Below are 25,531 nucleotides of genomic sequence, written 5' to 3'. Positions count from 1 at the left end.
GCAAGAATACCTGAATAATAACATTTTCATCTATCATAATTAAGTCATAAATATTAATTGAGTAAAGTTAAAATAACACAGTAGTATAAATTAATCTATAAGAATAAACAGGAAAATCAAAAAGAATGGATATTAAAGAAGATACTATACTCACAAGTCCATTAGACTGGAGATAATGGTACCTTGTATTGAAATGCAAATATTAGCCCAAATTGAAGTATTAAATAAAATACGAAAAATGCATTTTAAACCTGAAATGTATCGCACTGAACTCACTACCAATCAAATTTTCAAATGCTGCTTTGTTAAAAAACCCTTTTTTTATTTGTTGATTAGTATCCTTCAATGGTATCGATAGAGTAGTCTTTCTTTGAAAGTTTGTGTCTCAACGTCTTACCGTAATAATAGAAACCGAATGGTAGCAAAATCATAGCAGTTGAAATAAAAGCCAACAACCAACTTGCCCATTGAAGACCCAATTTATGGTACATCTGATTAGTAAATAATGGGAAAGCAGCACCACCGGCGGATCTTAAGAAAACCTTAGTAGCCAAAGCACTTGAGGCATATTGAACATAACAATCAATAATGTAGTTGTTCAAGGAATAGTAAATCAACACCATACCATAACCAAAAGCTAGACCAGAAGAAGCAGGACCAACCCATATAATATGCTTATAAGAAGTAGCACCAAGGATCCACAATGCAGCAGCAGCGAAAGGTGCACCAATCATGGCACCGAACAAACGATCTTCTGGCGTAGGCTTTCTCTTTTTCACCAATTTCAGGTACTCGTTTTCACAATAGAATGTAGTTGCTAATGCCATGGTAGCACCGATTAGAATTGGGATAAACATTAAACCGATTAAATTATCTTTGTAACCATAAAGTTCACCGAAGACCACTGGGAATGCAAAGAAGAAAGCATACAGTAGAGAGTAAATTAGACAGACGTAGAAACAAGTTAAGTCTAGAACAGGCTCAGTGACTGCAAAATATAGTGGTCTGATCAAACAAGCTTTCATCATTTCATTGACGGAAACACCTTGTGCTTCTTGTTCTGTCATAATCTTTGGATTACCAGTTTCCTTTCTTAATTTAGCTGCACGCCATTTCAAGATAACAGGAGCGTATGTTTCAGGAATGAATGCGACAATGATCCACATAACACCAGCGAAGGCCATGTTGATCCAAAAAATCAAATCCATTCTTCTGGTACAAACTGAAACAAATCCGTTAACAAGTGGACCGATGATAGGGCCTGTGTATGGAGCGAAAGCGAAGAAAGCAATAGCTCTACCTCTCGTTTCACTTGGGAACATATCGGCAATGGAACCACCAACTAGACACAAACCTGAGGAAGAGAACACACCACATAAAAATCTACAAACCAATAGACCACCCAAATTAGGCGATAAAGCGCATGGAATGTTAAAGATAGTGTATAGACCCATAGAGATGAAGTAAGCCAAACGTCTACCGTAAAGATCACTGACTGGCGACCAGATCAATGGACCCAAGGAGAAACCGATAACCATTAAGGAACAAGATAGAATAGCAGCTTCTAAACCAACGTGGTATTGCTCTTGAACAGTAAATAGACCACCTGTGATACAAGCAGAACCGTAAGCAACACAGATGACCAGGCAGGATAAGATGACTGTGTAAGCCCAACGGATCCACAGTGGCCAGTTATGAGGGTTTGTTGGATCACCGGTCACAAATGTAACAAACTCAATCTCTGGGTCAAGTTCAGGTTGTTGATTTGACATATCGCTAGAGACTTCTTCCTCATCTTCAAGTTCTTCCTTGTTTGACGAGTTGCTTGAAGCTGCGATATTCTGACTACGACGAGAGACAGACCTCTCGATCTGTCTTGTCCTAGATTTAGAGATAGCTGTAGATGTTCTACCCAGCGATTGCAAAGTAGCCACGGGAACCAAACCTGTTGGTGTCTCCATTGTGTACTCTTCTGGGAAGATAGCGTTTTTGGTGGTAGTTTGAGGGGCGTTAACATCAGGGATTGGAGCATCCTGAGTCATACCCATTTCTTGCAATGATTTTACCGTTTCGGTACGTGTTAGATGTAGTCTTTCTTTGTTACCATCTTTTTCATTGCTAGGAATATATTGTCTTGGCTGTTGCTGCGACTCGATGTCGATATCACTGTTGATGGACTGCGAAGTCTCTGAAGAAAACGAAACCAATGATTCTTGATCCACCATTTGTAATTTTTTGTTAAGATTATCTGTTGGGGGTCTTTTTCCTTTTTATCTGTGTTATATTATTATATTAATGAAAAGTGCAAAAAGTGTAGTGCTGTTTTGTATAAAAACAGATGCCTTTGTGTGAACAGATACTTTTGTGGGAGCAGATACTCTTGTATGATTTGCTTTCTGTGTAACAAATCTGCAGTGAGTCAAAAGCAAGTCAAGTCTAGTACTTATATATATGTGTTTTTTAAAATAAAAGATCGCGGAATAGAACGGTGGCTTTTTTTATTTTTTCTTCTATTTTCAAGACTAGTATTTCTTTTTGTGCGACTTAGCTATAAGATATACGTTTAAACTCTGGTACTATTGGCGTTGCACTAAAAAACAACTCAAAAGTTGCTTGCTATTGCTGTTCATCCCACTATTGTTATCCTTATTGTATGATGCCCTACAAGATTTTTTTTTCAATTAAATTTTCAAGTCAATTTTTTTTGACCAGGATTATATCACCGAAGGTTCAAATTCTGATTTGATTTTGTGTAGTGTTTTTTTTCACTTCCTACTAAGAAAGTACCGCACGAAATCATATAATTGATGGAAAATCGAAGCTTCTGTATAATCTATTCATTGTTTGGAAATTTATCGTTGATCTATACGGTGTTTACAGTGCGAGTGAATGCTCTACTTCCGGGCTCGCCGAGTTTCTACCAATCACTTCTTCAAAGAGACAAAAGATGCCTGTAGAGAAGAGAGAAGCACAGGGATGGTTTTTTTTAAACCCAGTTGTGCGTGGTGTTCTGGGGGAGTTGTTCCGGGTTCTATGCATAAACATCTGAAGAACTGGGGGGAAAATAGTGAAATTGGATCTCTTGCATCGTTACTGTGTGTGGGAAATGGGAATGGCATGCTCTGCAGAGGAATACCCGTACGTGTAGTGCCTCTCTCTCTGTGAAACCCCTTGGCTCCCCCCCCCCCCCAAACAACCGATATCGCGTGCTTACGTGGAGGCTACGGAATTGTCTGTGGAGGGACCGAGATATTTTTAAGGGATGTTAGCGAATAACGACTACTAAATTGGGAAAAAGCAGAAAAACCCCTCGGAATCCACTCAAATTTTGTTCAAGTCTTAATAAAGCTATTCCCTTAGATCAAGCAGCACAGAGGTGCAACAAGGGTGCAGGAGAAGACAGTGCGATTGCCTTTTTGATAGGGTAGTGCGGCCATTTCTTCTGGAGCTGGGTTAGAGAGAAGCCACTCAGAGAGAAACACTCAGAGAGAAGCCACTCAGAGCGAAGCATTTCAGAGGGCCATGCTCTTCCACTGACAAACATGCGTACAGGAGTTTAAAAAAGGTCTATATGGAAGACGAATGCTTCCCCTAACAAGATGACTCCCAGCACAGAGAATACTGTATATCTGCGGGGGGGAACTGTGGTGCTCTCATTGGCCGTACGGGAATGGCATCTCAACAACAAAGGGAGCACCTGGCAAAAGGAAAATAAAATCCCTCGGAGAAAGCACAAATTTTGTTACGAACAACTGCAAACCTTTCGTGAAATGGCCAATAGGTCTTGGAACAAGTGTCCAATTATTGTTCGGTTCGGTGGGAGGGGCAGTATACGAACCCGGCAAGTCAAGAGAGCTGCTTTTCTAGGATAAGGATGAGCCATAAACAGCGCGGAATAAGGAATAATCAAAGACGCTGCAGATGTGCCTTTCTCTCGGACTTACACTCGTTCCCTCTCCACTTGCTTTCTCGTTTCAATTGGCAGTAGCTTGAGATGTCAAAGGAGTTATACGTGACCGATGTAGATGACTCAAAGGAAAACATGATGTAGATGATAAAATACCAAATAAGAATGATATACTTCTATGAGACTTTATTTGCGGTAACGGCTATCTAATCTGATTACGATAAAAAAAGAAAACCAAATTTATATTCAAAATTTAAACTGATAAACACTAATTTTATACAGTGTCGTATATATATTAACTAATATTACAACTTCATAGTAGGATGTGTTTCATTTTTTTTTTTGATACAAACAACAATACCATCTCTCATCCTTCATAAAATCAAAGCAAGCGGCCATAGGCCATAAGGACTATATATGTCATTAGCATAGTACAACACGGAACATTTCCGTATAATAAGTTTCTCTTAATCTTGTTTACGATTCATTGTTTAAATTAGACATGTGTGTTACACAACACACAACGCTAGTACAACTATCAAAGGTAGTACGGTAATCGTGAAGTTGTTTTTCACAGAAGGTGCAGCACCCTTAACGGAGCCCTCAATTATAGAAGTGTGACGGCTCGTTGTCTCATTTGTCGGTAAAGAAGTTTCAAGAACCGATATATCAATGGTCTTGATGGAAGCAAAGTCATCGGTTCCAATAGATTGACCTTCTAATACCGATTGATCACTACTTCCAAATGAGTCGGACCCCACTATAACAGAAGAACTGAAATTATCTTCAGGAATGCCTATTGATAATGTGGCACTAGAACTGGGTTGCAAATTATTCCCTACTGAACGAGAAATTTCTGGGATATATATTGAGTTAGATGTAGGAGAAGGCTTGATATCAGAATCGGCTCTACTGGAAGAGGACAGTTTATGTGGAGGCATAGTACTATCCGAGCTACTAATAACCGTTGGCCTATCTTTACCGTCTTCGGCAGTGGACGGGTATGTGGTCAAGATTATCGTGGGGTTGCCCTCCGCATCCGTAGTGGTGATGTGCGAGATGATGTCGGTGTGCACTGTCCCATCCTCATCAGTCACAACAGTCGTCTTATCCAGCCCATCATCGCTAGGCTGCACTGATGACGATATCACAGAGTTTGGAATTGGTCCTGTATTACCATTATTGTCAATTAGATAGGATGTGGTGATTGTTAATGTATTACCATTACTATCTACTGTTGTTACTGTACTTGTAGTAGGGCTCACCCATATTGGTCCAGCATCAATCATTTCCTTAGACAGTTCAGTAATCGTGGTAAGCATCACATCGCCATTGCTTGCAGTGTAGATGGTGACATACACTACCTCAACTATAACCACACCATCTTCAGTATATGATGTAGTACTTGGTTGAGGAAGAGAAGTACTGATATCTACATTATCAGTAGGTGATGGGTACGTGGTCAAGATTATCGTGGGGTTGCCCTCCGCATCCGTAGTGGTGATGTGCGAGATGATGTCGGTGTGCACTGTCCCATCCTCATCAGTCACAACAGTCGTCTTATCCAGCCCATCATCGCTAGGCTGCACTGATGACGATATCACAGAGTTTGGAATTGGTCCTGTATTACCATTATTGTCAATTAGATAGGATGTGGTGATTGTTAATGTATTACCATTACTATCTACTGTTGTTACTGTACTTGTAGTAGGGCTCACCCATATTGGTCCAGCATCAATCATTTCCTTAGACAGTTCAGTAATCGTGGTAAGCATCACATCGCCATTGCTTGCAGTGTAGATGGTGACATACACTACCTCAACTATAACCACACCATCTTCAGTATATGATGTAGTACTTGGTTGAGGAAGAGAAGTACTGATATCTACATTATCAGTAGGCGATGGGTACGTGGTCAAGATTATCGTGGGGTTGCCCTCCGCATCCGTAGTGGTGATGTGCGAGATGATGTCGGTGTGCACTGTCCCATCCTCATCAGTCACAACAGTCGTCTTGTCCAACCCGTCGTCAGTAGGCGATGGGTACGTGGTCAAGATTATCGTGGGGTTGCCCTCCGCATCCGTAGTGGTGATGTGCGAGATGATGTCGGTGTGCACTGTCCCATCCTCATCAGTCACAACAGTCGTCTTGTCCAACCCGTCGTCAGTAGGCGATGGGTACGTGGTCAAGATTATCGTGGGGTTGCCCTCCGCATCCGTAGTGGTGATGTGCGAGATGATGTCGGTGTGCACTGTCCCATCCTCATCAGTCACAACAGTCGTCTTGTCCAACCCGTCGTCAGTAGGCGATGGGTACGTGGTCAAAATTATCGTGGGGTTGCCCTCCGCATCCGTAGTGGTGATGTGCGAGATGATGTCGGTGTGCACTGTCCCATCCTCATCAGTCACAACAGTCGTCTTGTCTAATCCATCGTCGAGTATTTTACTGACTGAACTGCTCGTTATAATATTGTGTTCGGCATCTGTAGTTATGAAATATGAAACGTAGTCAGTTTCCTCAACACCTTCTTTGGTAATTGTAATCGTGGTTGGACTTGGTGGAGTAAATGTAACAGTGGACGTGCCAGTGTAAAATTGCCCATTTTCGTCTTCTGTCGTGAAGTAGCTAACAACTTCATAGTGGGTCACTTCATTTCCCACATCAACTGTAACTGTATAACCTGGAGGAGGCGGCAAGTGCGAAATTGCTATAACCTTGGTAGTTGTAACATAAGTAGGCTTTCCATCCTCATCAACAGTGGGTATATACGATACTTCAGCCTCAACCTGTTCATGATTGCTGGTGTATGTTGTCGTAAATGGTGTCGGTAGGTCTACATGGAAAGTTATTGTTCTAGTAGTGCTTCCAGTGATTCCATGTCCATTAGCATCGGTTGTACTAAAGTACGAGATTTCTTGTTCTTCTTCCCACCCTTCCTTAGTAACTGTGATGGTAATGGGGGGTGGGATAATCAAAATCGTCCGAATGGTGGAAGTGGTGGTGCCAGTAATCGGACTACCTTCAGCATTGGTAGTACTATAGTAACTAACAACTTCCTCTTCCAAATAGTCAGGATGGGTATCTGTTTGCGTAATAGGAGGAGGAATTTCAAGAGACTTAGTTATAGTTGGAACAACCACTTGGTAGATGGTATATGTAGTTGGCAAACCATCAATTCCCAAAGCTGTGCTATAACTAGTTCCTGTAGTCGTAGGATTCAGAACCCAGCTAGAAGTTTCTGTTGTAACTACAGTTGGTGGTGGTACATAAGAACATGTATCACACGAATCATATCTCCAGATATATCCGTTCCAATCGACTCTCCTTACACCCCTAGGATCTGTGAAGGACGCCTGCAATTTTCCTATTGATAGTCCATTGTAATAAGCAATACGGATAGGATAAGCAACACCCTCGACCATGTAGAGAGTTCTAGATGTATGTATAGTATCAGTGACAGATATATCAGCTTCATTCGGTGTTGGCCAGTCTTCAATATTACCACATTTAAACGTAGAAGGGTTGGCAATGAAGATAATGGCCGCATCATCAGATCCTTCAAGTGAAAATGTATACTCACCCGAGACAGGTGGAACAAAATATCCAGTCAATTCCACTAACAGATAGCTTGGTACAATGGTTAATCCATAAATATTCCCTACCAAACCACCAATTTCAAAGTTCGGTTGGGTGGTACTGGACTGTTGAGTGATCAACTGGGAACTACCAGAATAATTCAACAACTCTTTGTAGGAATCTGACGTAATCCATATACCCAGCCCTGCAGTGAGTACTCTGAACCCCGCAGTTCTAGATCTACTCTCTGGAAATGAACAAACATTAGATAACGCAATTGGATTTCCAATAGAATCAGTAGGCGATGGGTACGTGGTCAAGATTATCGTGGGGTTGCCCTCCGCATCCGTAGTGGTGATGTGCGAGATGATGTCGGTGTGCACTGTCCCATCCTCATCAGTCACAACAGTCGTCTTGTCCAACCCGTCGTCAGTAGGCGATGGGTACGTGGTCAAGATTATCGTGGGGTTGCCCTCCGCATCCGTAGTGGTGATGTGCGAGATGATGTCGGTGTGCACTGTCCCATCCTCATCAGTCACAACAGTCGTCTTGTCCAACCCGTCGTCAGTAGGCGATGGGTACGTGGTCAAGATTATCGTGGGGTTGCCCTCCGCATCCGTAGTGGTGATGTGCGAGATGATGTCGGTGTGCACTGTCCCATCCTCATCAGTCACAACAGTCGTCTTGTCCAACCCGTCGTCAGTAGGCGATGGGTACGTGGTCAAGATTATCGTGGGGTTGCCCTCCGCATCCGTAGTGGTGATGTGCGAGATGATGTCGGTGTGCACTGTCCCATCCTCATCAGTCACAACAGTCGTCTTGTCCAACCCGTCGTCAGTAGGCGATGGGTACGTGGTCAAGATTATCGTGGGGTTGCCCTCCGCATCCGTAGTGGTGATGTGCGAGATGATGTCGGTGTGCACTGTCCCATCCTCATCAGTCACAACAGTCGTCTTGTCCAACCCGTCGTCAGTAGGCGATGGGTACGTGGTCAAGATTATCGTGGGGTTGCCCTCCGCATCCGTAGTGGTGATGTGCGAGATGATGTCGGTGTGCACTGTCCCATCCTCATCAGTCACAACAGTCGTCTTGTCCAACCCGTCGTCAGTAGGCGATGGGTACGTGGTCAAGATTATCGTGGGGTTGCCCTCCGCATCCGTAGTGGTGATGTGCGAGATGATGTCGGTGTGCACTGTCCCATCCTCATCAGTCACAACAGTCGTCTTGTCTAATCCATCGTCGAGTATTTTACCGACTGAACTGCTCGTTATAATATTGTGTTCGGCATCTGTAGTTATGAAATATGAAACGTAGTCAGTTTCCTCAACACCTTCTTTGGTAATTGTAATCGTGGTTGGACTTGGTGGAGTAAATGTAACAGTGGATGTGCCAGTGTAAAATTGCCCATTTTCGTCTTCTGTCGTGAAGTAGCTAACAACTTCATAGTGGGTCACTTCATTTCCCACATCAACTGTAACTGTATAACCTGGAGGAGGCGGCAAGTGCGAAATTGCTATAACCTTGGTAGTTGTAACATAAGTAGGCTTTCCATCCTCATCAACAGTGGGTATATACGATACTTCAGCCTCAACCTGTTCATGATTGCTGGTGTATGTTGTCGTAAATGGTGTCGGTAGGTCTACATGGAAAGTTATTGTTCTAGTAGTGCTTCCAGTGATTCCATGTCCATTAGCATCGGTTGTACTAAAGTACGAGATTTCTTGTTCTTCTTCCCACCCTTCCTTAGTAACTGTGATGGTAATGGGGGGTGGGATAATCAAAATCGTCCGAATGGTGGAAGTGGTGGTGCCAGTAATCGGACTACCTTCAGCATTGGTAGTACTATAGTAACTAACAACTTCCTCTTCCAAATAGTCAGGATGGGTATCTGTTTGCGTAATAGGAGGAGGAATTTCAAGAGACTTAGTTATAGTTGGAACAACCACTTGGTAGATGGTATATGTAGTTGGCAAACCATCAATTCCCAAAGCTGTGCTATAACTAGTTCCTGTAGTCGTAGGATTCAGAACCCAGCTAGAAGTTTCTGTTGTAACTACAGTTGGTGGTGGTACATAAGAACATGTATCACACGAATCATATCTCCAGATATATCCGTTCCAATCGACTCTCCTTACACCCCTAGGATCTGTGAAGGACGCCTGCAATTTTCCTATTGATAGTCCATTGTAATAAGCAATACGGATAGGATAAGCAACACCCTCGACCATGTAGAGAGTTCTAGATGTATGTATAGTATCAGTGACAGATATATCAGCTTCATTCGGTGTTGGCCAGTCTTCAATATTACCACATTTAAACGTAGAAGGGTTGGCAATGAAGATAATGGCCGCATCATCAGATCCTTCAAGTGAAAATGTATACTCACCCGAGACAGGTGGAACAAAATATCCAGTCAATTCCACTAACAGATAGCTTGGTACAATGGTTAATCCATAAATATTCCCTACCAAACCACCAATTTCAAAGTTCGGTTGGGTGGTACTGGACTGTTGAGTGATCAACTGGGAACTACCAGAATAATTCAACAACTCTTTGTAGGAATCTGACGTAATCCATATACCCAGCCCTGCAGTGAGTACTCTGAACCCCGCAGTTCTAGATCTACTCTCTGGAAATGAACAAACATTAGATAACGCAATTGGATTTCCAATAGAATCAGTAGGCGATGGGTACGTGGTCAAGATTATCGTGGGGTTGCCCTCCGCATCCGTAGTGGTGATGTGCGAGATGATGTCGGTGTGCACTGTCCCATCCTCATCAGTCACAACAGTCGTCTTGTCCAACCCGTCGTCAGTAGGCGATGGGTACGTGGTCAAGATTATCGTGGGGTTGCCCTCCGCATCCGTAGTGGTGATGTGCGAGATGATGTCGGTGTGCACTGTCCCATCCTCATCAGTCACAACAGTCGTCTTGTCCAACCCGTCGTCAGTAGGCGATGGGTACGTGGTCAAGATTATCGTGGGGTTGCCCTCCGCATCCGTAGTGGTGATGTGCGAGATGATGTCGGTGTGCACTGTCCCATCCTCATCAGTCACAACAGTCGTCTTGTCCAACCCGTCGTCAGTAGGCGATGGGTACGTGGTCAAGATTATCGTGGGGTTGCCCTCCGCATCCGTAGTGGTGATGTGCGAGATGATGTCGGTGTGCACTGTCCCATCCTCATCAGTCACAACAGTCGTCTTGTCCAACCCGTCGTCAGTAGGCGATGGGTACGTGGTCAAGATTATCGTGGGGTTGCCCTCCGCATCCGTAGTGGTGATGTGCGAGATGATGTCGGTGTGCACTGTCCCATCCTCATCAGTCACAACAGTCGTCTTGTCCAACCCGTCGTCAGTAGGCGATGGGTACGTGGTCAAGATTATCGTGGGGTTGCCCTCCGCATCCGTAGTGGTGATGTGCGAGATGATGTCGGTGTGCACTGTCCCATCCTCATCAGTCACAACAGTCGTCTTGTCCAACCCGTCGTCAGTAGGCGATGGGTACGTGGTCAAGATTATCGTGGGGTTGCCCTCCGCATCCGTAGTGGTGATGTGCGAGATGATGTCGGTGTGCACTGTCCCATCCTCATCAGTCACAACAGTCGTCTTGTCTAATCCATCGTCGAGTATTTTACTGACTGAACTGCTCGTTATAATATTGTGTTCGGCATCTGTAGTTATGAAATATGAAACGTAGTCAGTTTCCTCAACACCTTCTTTGGTAATTGTAATCGTGGTTGGACTTGGTGGAGTAAATGTAACAGTGGATGTGCCAGTGTAAAATTGCCCATTTTCGTCTTCTGTCGTGAAGTAGCTAACAACTTCATAGTGGGTCACTTCATTTCCCACATCAACTGTAACTGTATAACCTGGAGGAGGCGGCAAGTGCGAAATTGCTATAACCTTGGTAGTTGTAACATAAGTAGGCTTTCCATCCTCATCAACAGTGGGTATATACGATACTTCAGCCTCAACCTGTTCATGATTGCTGGTGTATGTTGTCGTAAATGGTGTCGGTAGGTCTACATGGAAAGTTATTGTTCTAGTAGTGCTTCCAGTGATTCCATGTCCATTAGCATCGGTTGTACTAAAGTACGAGATTTCTTGTTCTTCTTCCCACCCTTCCTTAGTAACTGTGATGGTAATGGGGGGTGGGATAATCAAAATCGTCCGAATGGTGGAAGTGGTGGTGCCAGTAATCGGACTACCTTCAGCATTGGTAGTACTATAGTAACTAACAACTTCCTCTTCCAAATAGTCAGGATGGGTATCTGTTTGCGTAATAGGAGGAGGAATTTCAAGAGACTTAGTTATAGTTGGAACAACCACTTGGTAGATGGTATATGTAGTTGGCAAACCATCAATTCCCAAAGCTGTGCTATAACTAGTTCCTGTAGTCGTAGGATTCAGAACCCAGCTAGAAGTTTCTGTTGTAACTACAGTTGGTGGTGGTACATAAGAACATGTATCACACGAATCATATCTCCAGATATATCCGTTCCAATCGACTCTCCTTACACCCCTAGGATCTGTGAAGGACGCCTGCAATTTTCCTATTGATAGTCCATTGTAATAAGCAATACGGATAGGATAAGCAACACCCTCGACCATGTAGAGAGTTCTAGATGTATGTATAGTATCAGTGACAGATATATCAGCTTCATTCGGTGTTGGCCAGTCTTCAATATTACCACATTTAAACGTAGAAGGGTTGGCAATGAAGATAATGGCCGCATCATCAGATCCTTCAAGTGAAAATGTATACTCACCCGAGACAGGTGGAACAAAATATCCAGTCAATTCCACTAACAGATAGCTTGGTACAATGGTTAATCCATAAATATTCCCTACCAAACCACCAATTTCAAAGTTCGGTTGGGTGGTACTGGACTGTTGAGTGATCAACTGGGAACTACCAGAATAATTCAACAACTCTTTGTAGGAATCTGACGTAATCCATATACCCAGCCCTGCAGTGAGTACTCTGAACCCCGCAGTTCTAGATCTACTCTCTGGAAATGAACAAACATTAGATAACGCAATTGGATTTCCAATAGAATCAGTAGGCGATGGGTACGTGGTCAAGATTATCGTGGGGTTGCCCTCCGCATCCGTAGTGGTGATGTGCGAGATGATGTCGGTGTGCACTGTCCCATCCTCATCAGTCACAACAGTCGTCTTGTCCAACCCGTCGTCAGTAGGCGATGGGTACGTGGTCAAGATTATCGTGGGGTTGCCCTCCGCATCCGTAGTGGTGATGTGCGAGATGATGTCGGTGTGCACTGTCCCATCCTCATCAGTCACAACAGTCGTCTTGTCCAACCCGTCGTCAGTAGGCGATGGGTACGTGGTCAAGATTATCGTGGGGTTGCCCTCCGCATCCGTAGTGGTGATGTGCGAGATGATGTCGGTGTGCACTGTCCCATCCTCATCAGTCACAACAGTCGTCTTGTCCAACCCGTCGTCAGTAGGCGATGGGTACGTGGTCAAGATTATCGTGGGGTTGCCCTCCGCATCCGTAGTGGTGATGTGCGAGATGATGTCGGTGTGCACTGTCCCATCCTCATCAGTCACAACAGTCGTCTTGTCCAACCCGTCGTCAGTAGGCGATGGGTACGTGGTCAAGATTATCGTGGGGTTGCCCTCCGCATCCGTAGTGGTGATGTGCGAGATGATGTCGGTGTGCACTGTCCCATCCTCATCAGTCACAACAGTCGTCTTGTCCAACCCGTCGTCAGTAGGCGATGGGTACGTGGTCAAGATTATCGTGGGGTTGCCCTCCGCATCCGTAGTGGTGATGTGCGAGATGATGTCGGTGTGCACTGTCCCATCCTCATCAGTCACAACAGTCGTCTTGTCTAATCCATCGTCGAGTATTTTACTGACTGAACTGCTCGTTATAATATTGTGTTCGGCATCTGTAGTTATGAAATATGAAACGTAGTCAGTTTCCTCAACACCTTCTTTGGTAATTGTAATCGTGGTTGGACTTGGTGGAGTAAATGTAACAGTGGATGTGCCAGTGTAAAATTGCCCATTTTCGTCTTCTGTCGTGAAGTAGCTAACAACTTCATAGTGGGTCACTTCATTTCCCACATCAACTGTAACTGTATAACCTGGAGGAGGCGGCAAGTGCGAAATTGCTATAACCTTGGTAGTTGTAACATAAGTAGGCTTTCCATCCTCATCAACAGTGGGTATATACGATACTTCAGCCTCAACCTGTTCATGATTGCTGGTGTATGTTGTCGTAAATGGTGTCGGTAGGTCTACATGGAAATTTATTGTTCTAGTAGTGCTTCCAGTGATTCCATGTCCATTAGCATCGGTTGTACTAAAGTACGAGATTTCTTGTTCTTCTTCCCACCCTTCCTTAGTAACTGTGATGGTAATGGGGGGTGGGATAATCAAAATCGTCCGAATGGTGGAAGTGGTGGTGCCAGTAATCGGACTACCTTCAGCATTGGTAGTACTATAGTAACTAACAACTTCCTCTTCCAAATAGTCAGGATGGGTATCTGTTTGCGTAATAGGAGGAGGAATTTCAAGAGACTTAGTTATAGTTGGAACAACCACTTGGTAGATGGTATATGTAGTTGGCAAACCATCAATTCCCAAAGCTGTGCTATAACTAGTTCCTGTAGTCGTAGGATTCAGAACCCAGCTAGAAGTTTCTGTTGTAACTACAGTTGGTGGTGGTACATAAGAACATGTATCACACGAATCATATCTCCAGATATATCCGTTCCAATCGACTCTCCTTACACCCCTAGGATCTGTGAAGGACGCCTGCAATTTTCCTATTGATAGTCCATTGTAATAAGCAATACGGATAGGATAAGCAACACCCTCGACCATGTAGAGAGTTCTAGATGTATGTATAGTATCAGTGACAGATATATCAGCTTCATTCGGTGTTGGCCAGTCTTCAATATTACCACATTTAAACGTAGAAGGGTTGGCAATGAAGATAATGGCCGCATCATCAGATCCTTCAAGTGAAAATGTATACTCACCCGAGACAGGTGGAACAAAATATCCAGTCAATTCCACTAACAGATAGCTTGGTACAATGGTTAATCCATAAATATTCCCTACCAAACCACCAATTTCAAAGTTCGGTTGGGTGGTACTGGACTGTTGAGTGATCAACTGGGAACTACCAGAATAATTCAACAACTCTTTGTAGGAATCTGACGTAATCCATATACCCAGCCCTGCAGTGAGTACTCTGAACCCCGCAGTTCTAGATCTACTCTCTGGAAATGAACAAACATTAGATAACGCAATTGGATTTCCAATAGAATCAGTAGGCGATGGGTACGTGGTCAAGATTGTCGTGGGGTTGCCCTCCGCATCCGTAGTGGTGATGTGCGAGATGATGTCGGTGTGCACTGTCCCATCCTCATCAGTCACAACAGTCGTCTTGTCCAACCCGTCGTCAGTAGGCGATGGGTACGTGGTCAAGATTATCGTGGGGTTGCCCTCCGCATCCGTAGTGGTGATGTGCGAGATGATGTCGGTGTGCACTGTCCCATCCTCATCAGTCACAACAGTCGTCTTGTCCAACCCGTCGTCAGTAGGCGATGGGTACGTGGTCAAGATTATCGTGGGGTTGCCCTCCGCATCCGTAGTGGTGATGTGCGAGATGATGTCGGTGTGCACTGTCCCATCCTCATCAGTCACAACAGTCGTCTTGTCCAACCCGTCGTCAGTAGGCGATGGGTACGTGGTCAAGATTATCGTGGGGTTGCCCTCCGCATCCGTAGTGGTGATGTGCGAGATGATGTCGGTGTGCACTGTCCCATCCTCATCAGTCACAACAGTCGTCTTGTCCAACCCGTCGTCAGTAGGCGATGGGTACGTGGTCAAGATTATCGTGGGGTTGCCCTCCGCATCCGTAGTGGTGATGTGCGAGATGATGTCGGTGTGCACTGTCCCATCCTCATCAGTCACAACAGTCGTCTTGTCCAACCCGTCGTCAGTAGGCGATGGGTACGTGGTCAAGATTATCGTGGGGTTGCCCTCCGCATCCGTAGTGGTGATGTGCGAGATGATGTCGGTGTGCACTGTCCCATCCTCATCAGTCACAACAGTCGTCTTGTCCAACCCGTCGTCAGTAGGCGATGGGTACGTGGTCAAGATTATCGTGGGGTTGCCCTCCGCATCCGTAGTGGTGATGTGCGAGATGATGTCGGTGTGCACTGTCCCATCCTCATCAGTCACAACAGTCGTCTTGTCCAACCCGTCGTCAGTAGGCGATGGGTACGTGGTCAAGATTATCGTGGGGTTGCCCTCCGCATCCGTAGTGGTGATGTGCGAGATGATGTCGGTGTGCACTGTCCCATCCTCATCAGTCACAACAGTCGTCTTGTCCAACCCGTCGTCAGTAGGCGATGGGTACGTGGTCAAGATTATCGTGGGGTTGCCCTCCGCATCCGTAGTGGTGATGTGCGAGATGATGTCGGTGTGCACTGTCCCATCCTCATCAGTCACAACAGTCGTCTTGTCTAATCCATCGTCGAGTATTTTACTGACTGAACTGCTCGTTATAATATTGTGTTCGGCATCTGTAGTTATGAAATATGAAACGTAGTCAGTTTCCTCAACACCTTCTTTGGTAATTGTAATCGTGGTTGGACTTGGTGGAGTAAATGTAACAGTGGATGTGCCAGTGTAAAATTGCCCATTTTCGTCTTCTGTCGTGAAGTAGCTAACAACTTCATAGTGGGTCACTTCATTTCCCACATCAACTGTAACTGTATAACCTGGAGGAGGCGGCAAGTGCGAAATTGCTATAACCTTGGTAGTTGTAACATAAGTAGGCTTTCCATCCGCATCAACAGTGGGTATATACGATACTTCAGCCTCAACCTGTTCATGATTGCTGGTGTATGTTGTCGTAAATGGGGTTGGTACATCTACACGTAATCTTACGGTCTTAGTTATAGTTCCAGTGATTCCATGGCCATTAGCATCGGTTGTACTAAAGTACGAGATTTCTTGTTCTTCTTCCCACCCTTCCTTAGTAACTGTGATGGTAATGGGGGGTGGTATAATCAAAATCGTCCGAATGGTGGAAGTGGTGGTGCCAGTAATCGGACTACCTTCAGCATTGGTAGTACTATAGTAACTAACAACTTCCTCTTCCAAATAGTCAGGATGGGTATCTGTTTGCGTAATAGGAGGAGGAATTTCAAGAGACTTAGTTATAGTTGGAACAACCACTTGGTAGATGGTATATGTAGTTGGCAAACCATCAATTCCCAAAGCTGTGCTATAACTAGTTCCTGTAGTCGTAGGATTCAGAACCCAGCTAGAAGTTTCTGTTGTAACTACAGTTGGTGGTGGTACATAAGAACATGTATCACACGAATCATATCTCCAGATATATCCGTTCCAATCGACTCTCTTTACACCTTCGGGATCAGTAAATGACGCCTGCAATTTTCCTAATGATAGTCCATTGTAATAAGCAATACGGATAGGATAAGCAACACCCTCAATCATGTAGATGGTTCTAGTTGCGTGTATAGACTCTGTGACGGTCACATCGTTATCATATGCGGTTGGCCAATCTTCAACGTGCCCACATTTAAACGTAGAAGGGTTGGCAATGAAGATAATGGCCGCATCATCAGATCCTTCAAGTGAAAATGTATACTCACCCGAGACAGGTGGAACAAAATATCCAGTCAATTCCACTAACAGATAGCTTGGTACAATGGTTAATCCATAAATATTCCCTACCAAACCACTGATTTGAAAGTTAGGTTTTGTTGTGCTTGACTGTTGAGTGGTTAATTGGAAAGTACCGGGATAATTCAACAACTCTTTGTATGAATCTGATTGAATACCAATACCCAGCCTTGCTGTAAGGGCTCTGAATCCTGCTGTTCTGTGCCAATTTTTGGGAAAAGAACAAACATTGGAGACTGTTATTGGATTGCCAACAGCGTAAGGAACACCCAGGAATGCCTTATTATTATCAGATTCGTCTTTTAATTGACCATTAGTAATGTCTAAATTGAGTATAAATACCAACAATACTGTCAAAAATTTCATTATCCACATTTTTGATAAAATGGTGGACACAAACTAGACAGCGAAATTTTTCAAAAAAATATAGAATTATGTTCGCGGGAATAATAATTCAAATTAACAATCTGTATTTAGTTCTCCGGCAAATAGAGCTGACTGTTAGAATTATCAAAGAACTGCTCTTGATAAATGTGATTTATATGTTAGGCAAAATTTTGATAAACTTAAAGACTCGAATAATTACAGATCTGATAATCTTAATTGCAGGAGATCTTGGTTTCATGTGAGAAATAAATGGCATAATATAACACTTTTCATAAAATGTATCTAAAGTGTCTTGAAAAGGAAAAAATTACTTTCATCCTTATTTATATGTGTCTGTTTATTTTTAGTTTTTTCTATCAGCTGTGTAAAAGTATTTGGCATTTAGTTTTTCTAAAGTTTGATCCTTTCTCTATTATGTGTAATGAAAAGAGGTCATTAAGTTCAACATTGCAAATTAGGTGATGAATAGCTATAGCTATTTCAAGGTATTTACCGATACTAATAGACAGAAAATAGGCACATGTAATAATATGTGTATTTTTTCCATGATTAGAATTGGTACCCCTCAGTGAACAAACAAAAATGCCCACCTAGAATTTGTGCTTCAACTAGCCTCCAGGAGGGTGACTGATGCATAAAATTGTTCAGTATAATATTTCTTCATAAAATAGAAGTAAGAAATATCTTATAACTGATGCCCTTCACAATTTTCTATAGACAACAACCGTATATGAGAAAAATTATTTCTCGTAGCATTTCAAATTAGCAGCCTTTCTTTTGACAGACCATTATAAGAATAAAATGCAATTTCTGGGAAATATACTTGAGTATTTAGAATGAGGAACTCAATGTTCTCTATTCTTGGTGATATTCTATGACTTCGTTGTTAAATTCCTTAAAAGAAGTTTTCCAAAATTGTTTCTTCTTTGGCAGAAAAAATGGAAGCAAAACATCAAAATTAATAAAATTGCATGGCTTAATAGAGTGCATATTTATTCACATTGACCATTGTTTGAGACGAGAGAAGGTGAGTGTTTTGCCATAGTCTATTATCCTACTGAGTACCAAAAGTGGAATCCCCGGTTTGGGTTAATAGAAGAGTACAGACTTTTACTACCGTTCATATGCACGGGAAAAGTCTGGTTAAATGTTCTCTAGAAAGAAAAAGCAAAGTGATTTTTGTGGGTGGAAGAAAAAACAGAGACTACGGACATTTTAGGCGAATAAGTGTATTGTCAAAGAACAGAGCACAGGTAGATCATAGCGAGAAGTATATTATTGGGCTGCTCTATACTACATGATTTAGTAGTTGTTCTGTTCAGGACATTCAAAGAGGTTAATTTACAACATACTCTTTCATTTTTCGATTTGAATTATAGCACAGTTATCAAGCTTAGGTAGCAATCACTCGAATGTCCTCATATAACTAATTTACGGTGGCACAAAGTATAGGGTTAAATCATGGTGTTTGGCACATATGTTGGAGTTGTTGATCATTTATACTACAAAAAAGACATTCTAATATCATTTACCTGCTGAATTCCAACAAACAAAACGTGTGTTGCCTCAAAATATAAAACTAGATGAATAGGTCGGAAAATGTTAGGTTACCTATTCCATTGAGAAGCTTTCAATAAGGTGGGGTTAGAGTTCGAAAGAATTGTTAGTTCTAAATAGAATATTCTGTAAAATAAAGAAAAGAAATGTTTTAAAATACAGAACAAATAATTTTTTTTTGCCCACATAGAGTACTGTGCACGGAGTAAATAATGTCAAAAAAAACCGTGCCTTTTGCGGTTCCCAGACAGAAACGTTAATTTTTCTATATTGTGCTGCACTTTGGAGAGTAACAAAGAAGTTAATCACATTTCTTTATCTATTTTCACTTTCTTTTTTTTTCCCATATTGCATGGTCATCAGGTCTCTATGGAAGTTCACTAAACGATTTTAGAAGAGAAGGCACTTGTAGGTGTAAGCTTGAATAGAGTTAACAAAAAAAGGAAAGTATATCACTCCAAAAAAATAGTGGGAATAATCCATATGACTTAATTGATAATAAGCACTCGGTAGTCGAAATTTCGTAATATCTTTCCATTCCCTGGTCAATAGTAAGGAATTAAGAAGAGAAGAATGGGTGACTTCGATTAGAATACATATTTCTTTTGGACCGTACACCAATGCACTGCAAATATTCCAAAATGCATCTCAGATAACTTTTATTCTTGTCATTTGAAAGTGTTCAACAAATTCTAGACTAAGATTAAGAATGGAGATGACCTGATGTGAAGATTTGCTGCATTAACGGTACTGGAGAATACCGCAGTTTTTTGCAAAAAATCCAAATAATTAGCCAACATAATAGCTTGTGTACTCTTATCCATCGCGTATCATTCTGTCGTGGACCACAATCCTACTTTTATCCTCGTGTGTAAGAGAAAAAAGGAATGATTTGATAGACCCTGTTACTTGGATTTGTAAACATTCTATCTCCATGTAACAACCCAGTTAATATTTGCGAAGCAGAGCAGTACCTAAGAGCTCCTGTTTCAACTACTTCCAAGTTTCATCACGTCACTGTTTTTTTAGTTTGCCTTGCAGTAGAACTTTACTCAGGCACAATCAACCCATTTAAGCCAACTTTACGTGTGCTTTCAAAGTAACAGACGTTGGAGGAGAACATTACGATGTAATCCCCAATATAAAAACCTCAATTCACAATTGTCTCCGATAAGAGAAAGCTCGCACGGCAGTGAGAGGTTACCTTATTCTCTCTCTGGTGCTACCTACTGTAATAACCGTTTTGTTTCTCTCACAGAATGTATTCGTTTACTCTTTTAATCAGATAATTAATCATGTTTTACGTGGTATTTACTTTCAAGTATATTACATTTAATATTTTGGTCCTGAACATCGAAATTGAACAAATGACTCAGACTATCCTACATATTGTAAATAGTCGTTTCAAAAGTGTTAGTTGGATGTGCCACGAAGAGTAGGTTTTTTTATATTTTTGCGAAGCGAGAAGAAAGTGAGCATGGAGTGTATTATCTAATCTTGCCTTCATTTTTTTAAAGCGATTCCTAAGTATTTATGAACTTATTAATGGGAAAATTTTTTCAGATGTATATACAATCCCCAGCTGTATGAACTGAGGATAACTCATACAATTTAAGATCTTTTGCATATAAACTAAACTCTCAAAACTCCGATATATCAAGAAATTCAAGCTCTTTGGCCAGGTTCTTGCTAGTAATTCTATAGTTAGGGTGACAAAAACCGGTATTATCGCCAGAAATTTTGTTTTTGCAAATTTGAGTTAATACGTTGACGTCAGGTAAAACAATCTCTCCTAGACACAGTCAAATTCGAATTTATGGTTATCTATTTTCTGCTAAAAAAAGAAAAATTTATGACATGTTTGATACTATTGATCTCCATCAACCGATTTAAAGATAACTATTGATCAGGATGCAATTACTTGAACTATCACAGCTTTGCTACCATTCAACTGCAATAGAGTCCCCTTAGTTATACATTAATTAAAAAAGGAATTTTTCATATATATGTTTTTTTTAATAGTTGGTGAACCTGAATTACAAACCTTGAAGATTATTGAGTAGCTAATGCGTATGCTACGCTGTTAAGAGGTTATTACATCAAAAATGATACCATCATGCAATAGTAAAAACTCCCAATTGCTTTATTTTGCCTCTAAAATGAGATATAAAACTCGCATAGTTCTGTTCAATTACCGGACAGTACATTTTGCCAACAACCAATCAGCACCCAATACTTAAGGCAAATTTACTACATCATAGTTCTAAATTGGACACCAAATTCGATGAGATAATATTGCAGTTTTCAATTTCCCACATCTGAATACTACAAAATGTATAATTATTGGCATTGAAGTCTTTATGGTATAAATTATAATCACAAAATTTCCAGAAATATCAAAATAATCATATGTTTTAATTCCCATGTTATGGAATAAATGAAACTTACAAGGATTTAGCAAGCTGGTTACAGCAGAAATTGAACTAGAATAATCACTAAAGCCACAGATAGGTTCCCCTCTCTAGTGTGCGGACTTCCTCCGTAAAAGGATCCATATAGCTCATTATCATGACTTGAGCTCTGAGACATTTTACTTTCGATATTAGTCTTCCTTCTAGTTTCTAACGTTGTATTATTTTCAAACTGATTAATTACTGATGAAATGTTACTTGATTCAACCGAACTTGGAGTTGGGGAGCTCTTACTGCTAGGAACCCATGAATGTGTGTCCATTCTTGAGTTTCCATATGAACTGGTCGCTGACGTTGCCTCATCAGTTTTAATTGGGGGGTGAACCCCTACACTATTTGAAATAGCATTCTTACTAGAGAGCGCTCCAGGTACATTAGCAATAGTGTTAACAATGGTCCCCTTTAGATAATAAGAACTAGCTTTTGTGAGTTCTTTATTTGAGGTTGCAGATGAACTAGTACTGATTTTAATTTCTTTCGAACTATTGCTCCATCTTTTTGCGGAGCTGACATAGGAAGACATGGTAATACTAGATGTTGCTCTGAGATTAGTGATTGTTGCTATATCAGGTTTAAGATCAGAAATGGAAGTCTGAGAAGACGCTTCCTCAGATAAGCTATTACTTCCAGCATTAGAAATTGTTCTGTTCAACGCAGAAAAAAAGGAATAATCAACAATGCTACTTCCTGTAATCAACTGGCCTTCCACATCCCTCGTGATAAAGAAAGAGATCCAATCAGACTCTACATAGTTACTGCCAGTGGTTCCGACAACAGTGATTGCGGGGGGACTGTATGTCACCGTGCTGCTAGTAGTGATCAGATCGCCCGCTTCGTTCGTCGTAGTCCAATGCGTTACAACCTCATACTCAGTCACTCCATTTCCTGAATCTATGGTCCTTGTCTCTGCAGTGGGTACTGATAACAATGAAGTCTCCACTACCTCAGCTTCAATGTACTCACGCGTGCCGTTCAAAGTTGTACTTCCCGTAACCAACTGGCCTTCCACATCCCTCGTGATAAAGAAAGAGATCCAATCAGACTCTACATAGTTACTGCCAGTGGTTCCGACAACAGTGATTGCGGGGGGACTGTATGTCACCGTGCTGCTAGTAGTGATCAGATCGCCCGCTTCGTTCGTCGTAGTCCAATGCGTTACAACCTCATACTCAGTCACTCCATTTCCTGAATCTATGGTCCTTGTCTCTGCAGTGGGTACTGATAACAATGAAGTCTCCACTACCTCAGCTTCAATGTACTCACGCGTGCCGTTCAAAGTTGTACTTCCCGTAACCAACTGGCCTTCCACATCCCTCGTGATAAAGAAAGAGATCCAATCAGACTCTACATAGTTACTGCCAGTGGTTCCGACAACAGTGATTGCGGGGGGACTGTATGTCACCGTGCTGCTAGTAGTGATCAGATCGCCCGCTTCGTTCGTCATAGTCCAATACGTTACAACCTCATACCCAGTCACCTCCTCGCCCAGGTCAATCACATTCGTCGAAGGCTCGGGCGCTGCATCGTAGATCGTCGTAGCAGAGATCAGAACGCTGTCCGTGATGATGTTCCCAGACCCATCCAGTGTGATGAAGTAAGAGTACACATCCTCAACCAGCTCGTGGTTCTCATACACACTCACCGTCCCAACAGGCGGTGGACTGTACGTCGTCGAGGTGCTGGTGGTGACCACCTTACCATCCCCGTCGACTGTCGTGTAGAAGGAAATAACCTCATACCCAGTCACCTCCTCCCCCAGGTCAATCACATTCGTCGAAGGCTCGGGCGCTGCATCGTAGATCGTCGTAGCAGAGATCAGAACGCTGTCCGTGATGATGTTCCCAGACCCATCCAGTGTGATGAAGTAAGAGTACACATCCTCAACCAGCTCGTGGTTCTCATACACACTCACCGTCCCAACAGGCGGTGGACTGTACGTCGTCGAGGTGCTGGTTGTTATAAATTGTCCATCTGCGTTGGTTGTAGTCCAGTAGGATATTATTTCATAGTTTGTTAGTCCTGGTTGTATTTCTATCGTAATTGTTATTGGTTCTGGAGCTTCTGAATAGATAGTTCGAATTGTCAATGTTGTGCTTGCAATTATGGGACTGCCATCATCCGTAGTCGTGCTATAATAGCTAACTACATTTTCCTCATTGTATTCATTGTAACTTAGCGTGACTGTAGTCAATGGTGGTACTTCAAGGGAAGGTGTAATAGTTGGCACACCCACCTTATAAAGCGTATAAGTACTTTCCACGCCATCAATACCTGTATATAAACTATAACTAGTTGTCACAGTTGTGCTGTCAAGAAGCCATCCAGAGGAGTAAATTGTGGTGCCAGCTGGTGGCGGAGTGTATGTGCATGTGGAACATGAGTTGTATCTCCAGATGTATCCGTTCCAGTTCGTGCGTTTGGTTCCGCCGGGATCTGTGAACGAAACTGCCAAATTTCCTGAGCCCAAAGAGTTATAGTAAGAAATTCGCATTGGGTACGCTACTCCGGCTTTCAGAAACAACGTTCTTGACGGAAAAGTACCATCTGTGACTGTAATATCATCAGCACTGGCCTGAGGCCATGCGGATAGATCGCCGCATGGAAATGCAGATGGGTTGCCGAAGAAGATGATAGCGGCATCGTTTGTATTTTCTAATGAAAATGTGTATTGTCCGGAAACAGGCGGTACAAAATAACCTTGCAATTGGACTAGAAGGTATAACGGTACCACCGTAAGCCCATACACGTTCGTTGGTAGAGGCAGTGTTGGCAACTGAAAGTTCGGGGTTGTAGTTGTCGTTTGTTGTGTGGTCAATGAAGAAAGACCAGAGTAGTTTAGCAACTCATCGACGGACCCTTGTAAGATTGTAGAGGCAAGTCCTGCTGTTATTGCACGAAAGCCAGCCTGTCTTGGATATTCTTCGGGAAAGTAGCAAACATTGGTCAAAGGTACTGGATTTGCGGCTAATACTAGCCCAATCAGGCTCAACAGACACAATATAAGAAAATGAAAATATTTTCCTATGAGGGGCATCCGGCAAAAGACTGATTATGTATAATAGATATGAAATATAGGATTCATGAACCACACTGTCAAGTAAATTAAATATTAGTAAAGGGTTTGTCGTATTTTCCGAGCAAAATATATTTATTTCTGCGCTTGTAACATACAAACTTCAAGCCCTCGGCGAACTCCAAAAGAACATGAATTAACGTCCCTTTATGTATGAGCGAAAATAATTGAACTATCGGTACTTCACAATGCACATTCAGAGACCATTGGGATTATTACCAAGGCATGCTTACCATAAATCGCCCACCTAGTTGTTACTATCACACCCTCATCCAGACCCTATTAAGAGAAAGGTAAATAGCAAGGGGGGGGGGTGACATCACAGGCAAGGAATCACCTGTGCGCATTGAGACCGGACTCTATCGTATTATACCCTTGTACAATCAGTTGTGCAACCCGTCATCCGATGCTTTACAGTAAATCATGCAAATGGGCGGGTTAAGATGACTCGTTCCATTCCCTCACCCCCACTCCTGTCAATTATGGAGACGGTTCTGCTGTCTGGTATTTCCCCAACAGTCCAACCGGGTGATGTATAAGATCGCATGAGAGGGAGCCAGAACTGAGAATAGAGCTGTATTTGGGAGGGGAAGGGAAGGCACAAGTGTGGGTTAGAGTAGAGCTGCAAGATTGGGTGAGTGACAGCTATTGCATATGCTGGTTCAGTAATAAACCTAAAATTTAATTGCGATTTGCGCGGAGTTATCTGAGTGACTCATGCTTGGCGAACACATATTTTGTTCATCTCCGGACCCTTAAAAAAAACAAAGTTTTCAGAGTAAGGCGACACCGCGTATGTACAGTGCGGGGATCTTCAAGAAGGGGAATGCGCAGACCCGACGCTTCTGGTGCACAATAAAGT

At 42.5% G+C, this 25,531-nt stretch overlaps 3 protein-coding genes across 3 annotated transcripts; all 3 read right to left on the bottom strand.

Annotated features, from left to right (window-relative positions):
* Positions 1–332: 332 nt before the first annotated feature.
* Positions 333–2,225, bottom strand: TPO2 (spermine transporter; the record flags this gene model as incomplete). The annotated part of the gene is made up of 1 exon (XM_447691.1): positions 333–2,225. The coding sequence occupies one exon, from the start codon at positions 2,223–2,225 to the stop codon at positions 333–335; it is 1,893 nt and encodes a 630-aa protein (XP_447691.1).
* Positions 2,226–4,416: 2,191 nt separating this feature from the next.
* On the bottom strand, positions 4,417–17,556 carry PWP4 (the record flags this gene model as incomplete). The annotated part of the gene is made up of 1 exon (XM_447690.3): positions 4,417–17,556. The coding sequence occupies one exon, from the start codon at positions 17,554–17,556 to the stop codon at positions 4,417–4,419; it is 13,140 nt and encodes a 4,379-aa protein (XP_447690.3).
* A 4,035-nt stretch (positions 17,557–21,591) lies between these two features.
* Positions 21,592–24,630, bottom strand: PWP5 (the record flags this gene model as incomplete). The annotated part of the gene is made up of 1 exon (XM_447689.1): positions 21,592–24,630. The coding sequence occupies one exon, from the start codon at positions 24,628–24,630 to the stop codon at positions 21,592–21,594; it is 3,039 nt and encodes a 1,012-aa protein (XP_447689.1).
* Between the last annotated feature and the right edge of the window lie 901 nt (positions 24,631–25,531).

Source organism: Nakaseomyces glabratus, chromosome I (genome assembly GCF_010111755.1).
Source record: "Nakaseomyces glabratus chromosome I, complete sequence".
Classification (NCBI taxonomy): domain Eukaryota; kingdom Fungi; phylum Ascomycota; class Saccharomycetes; order Saccharomycetales; family Saccharomycetaceae; genus Nakaseomyces; species Nakaseomyces glabratus.
This window is presented reverse-complemented; position numbering and strand designations above follow the sequence as displayed.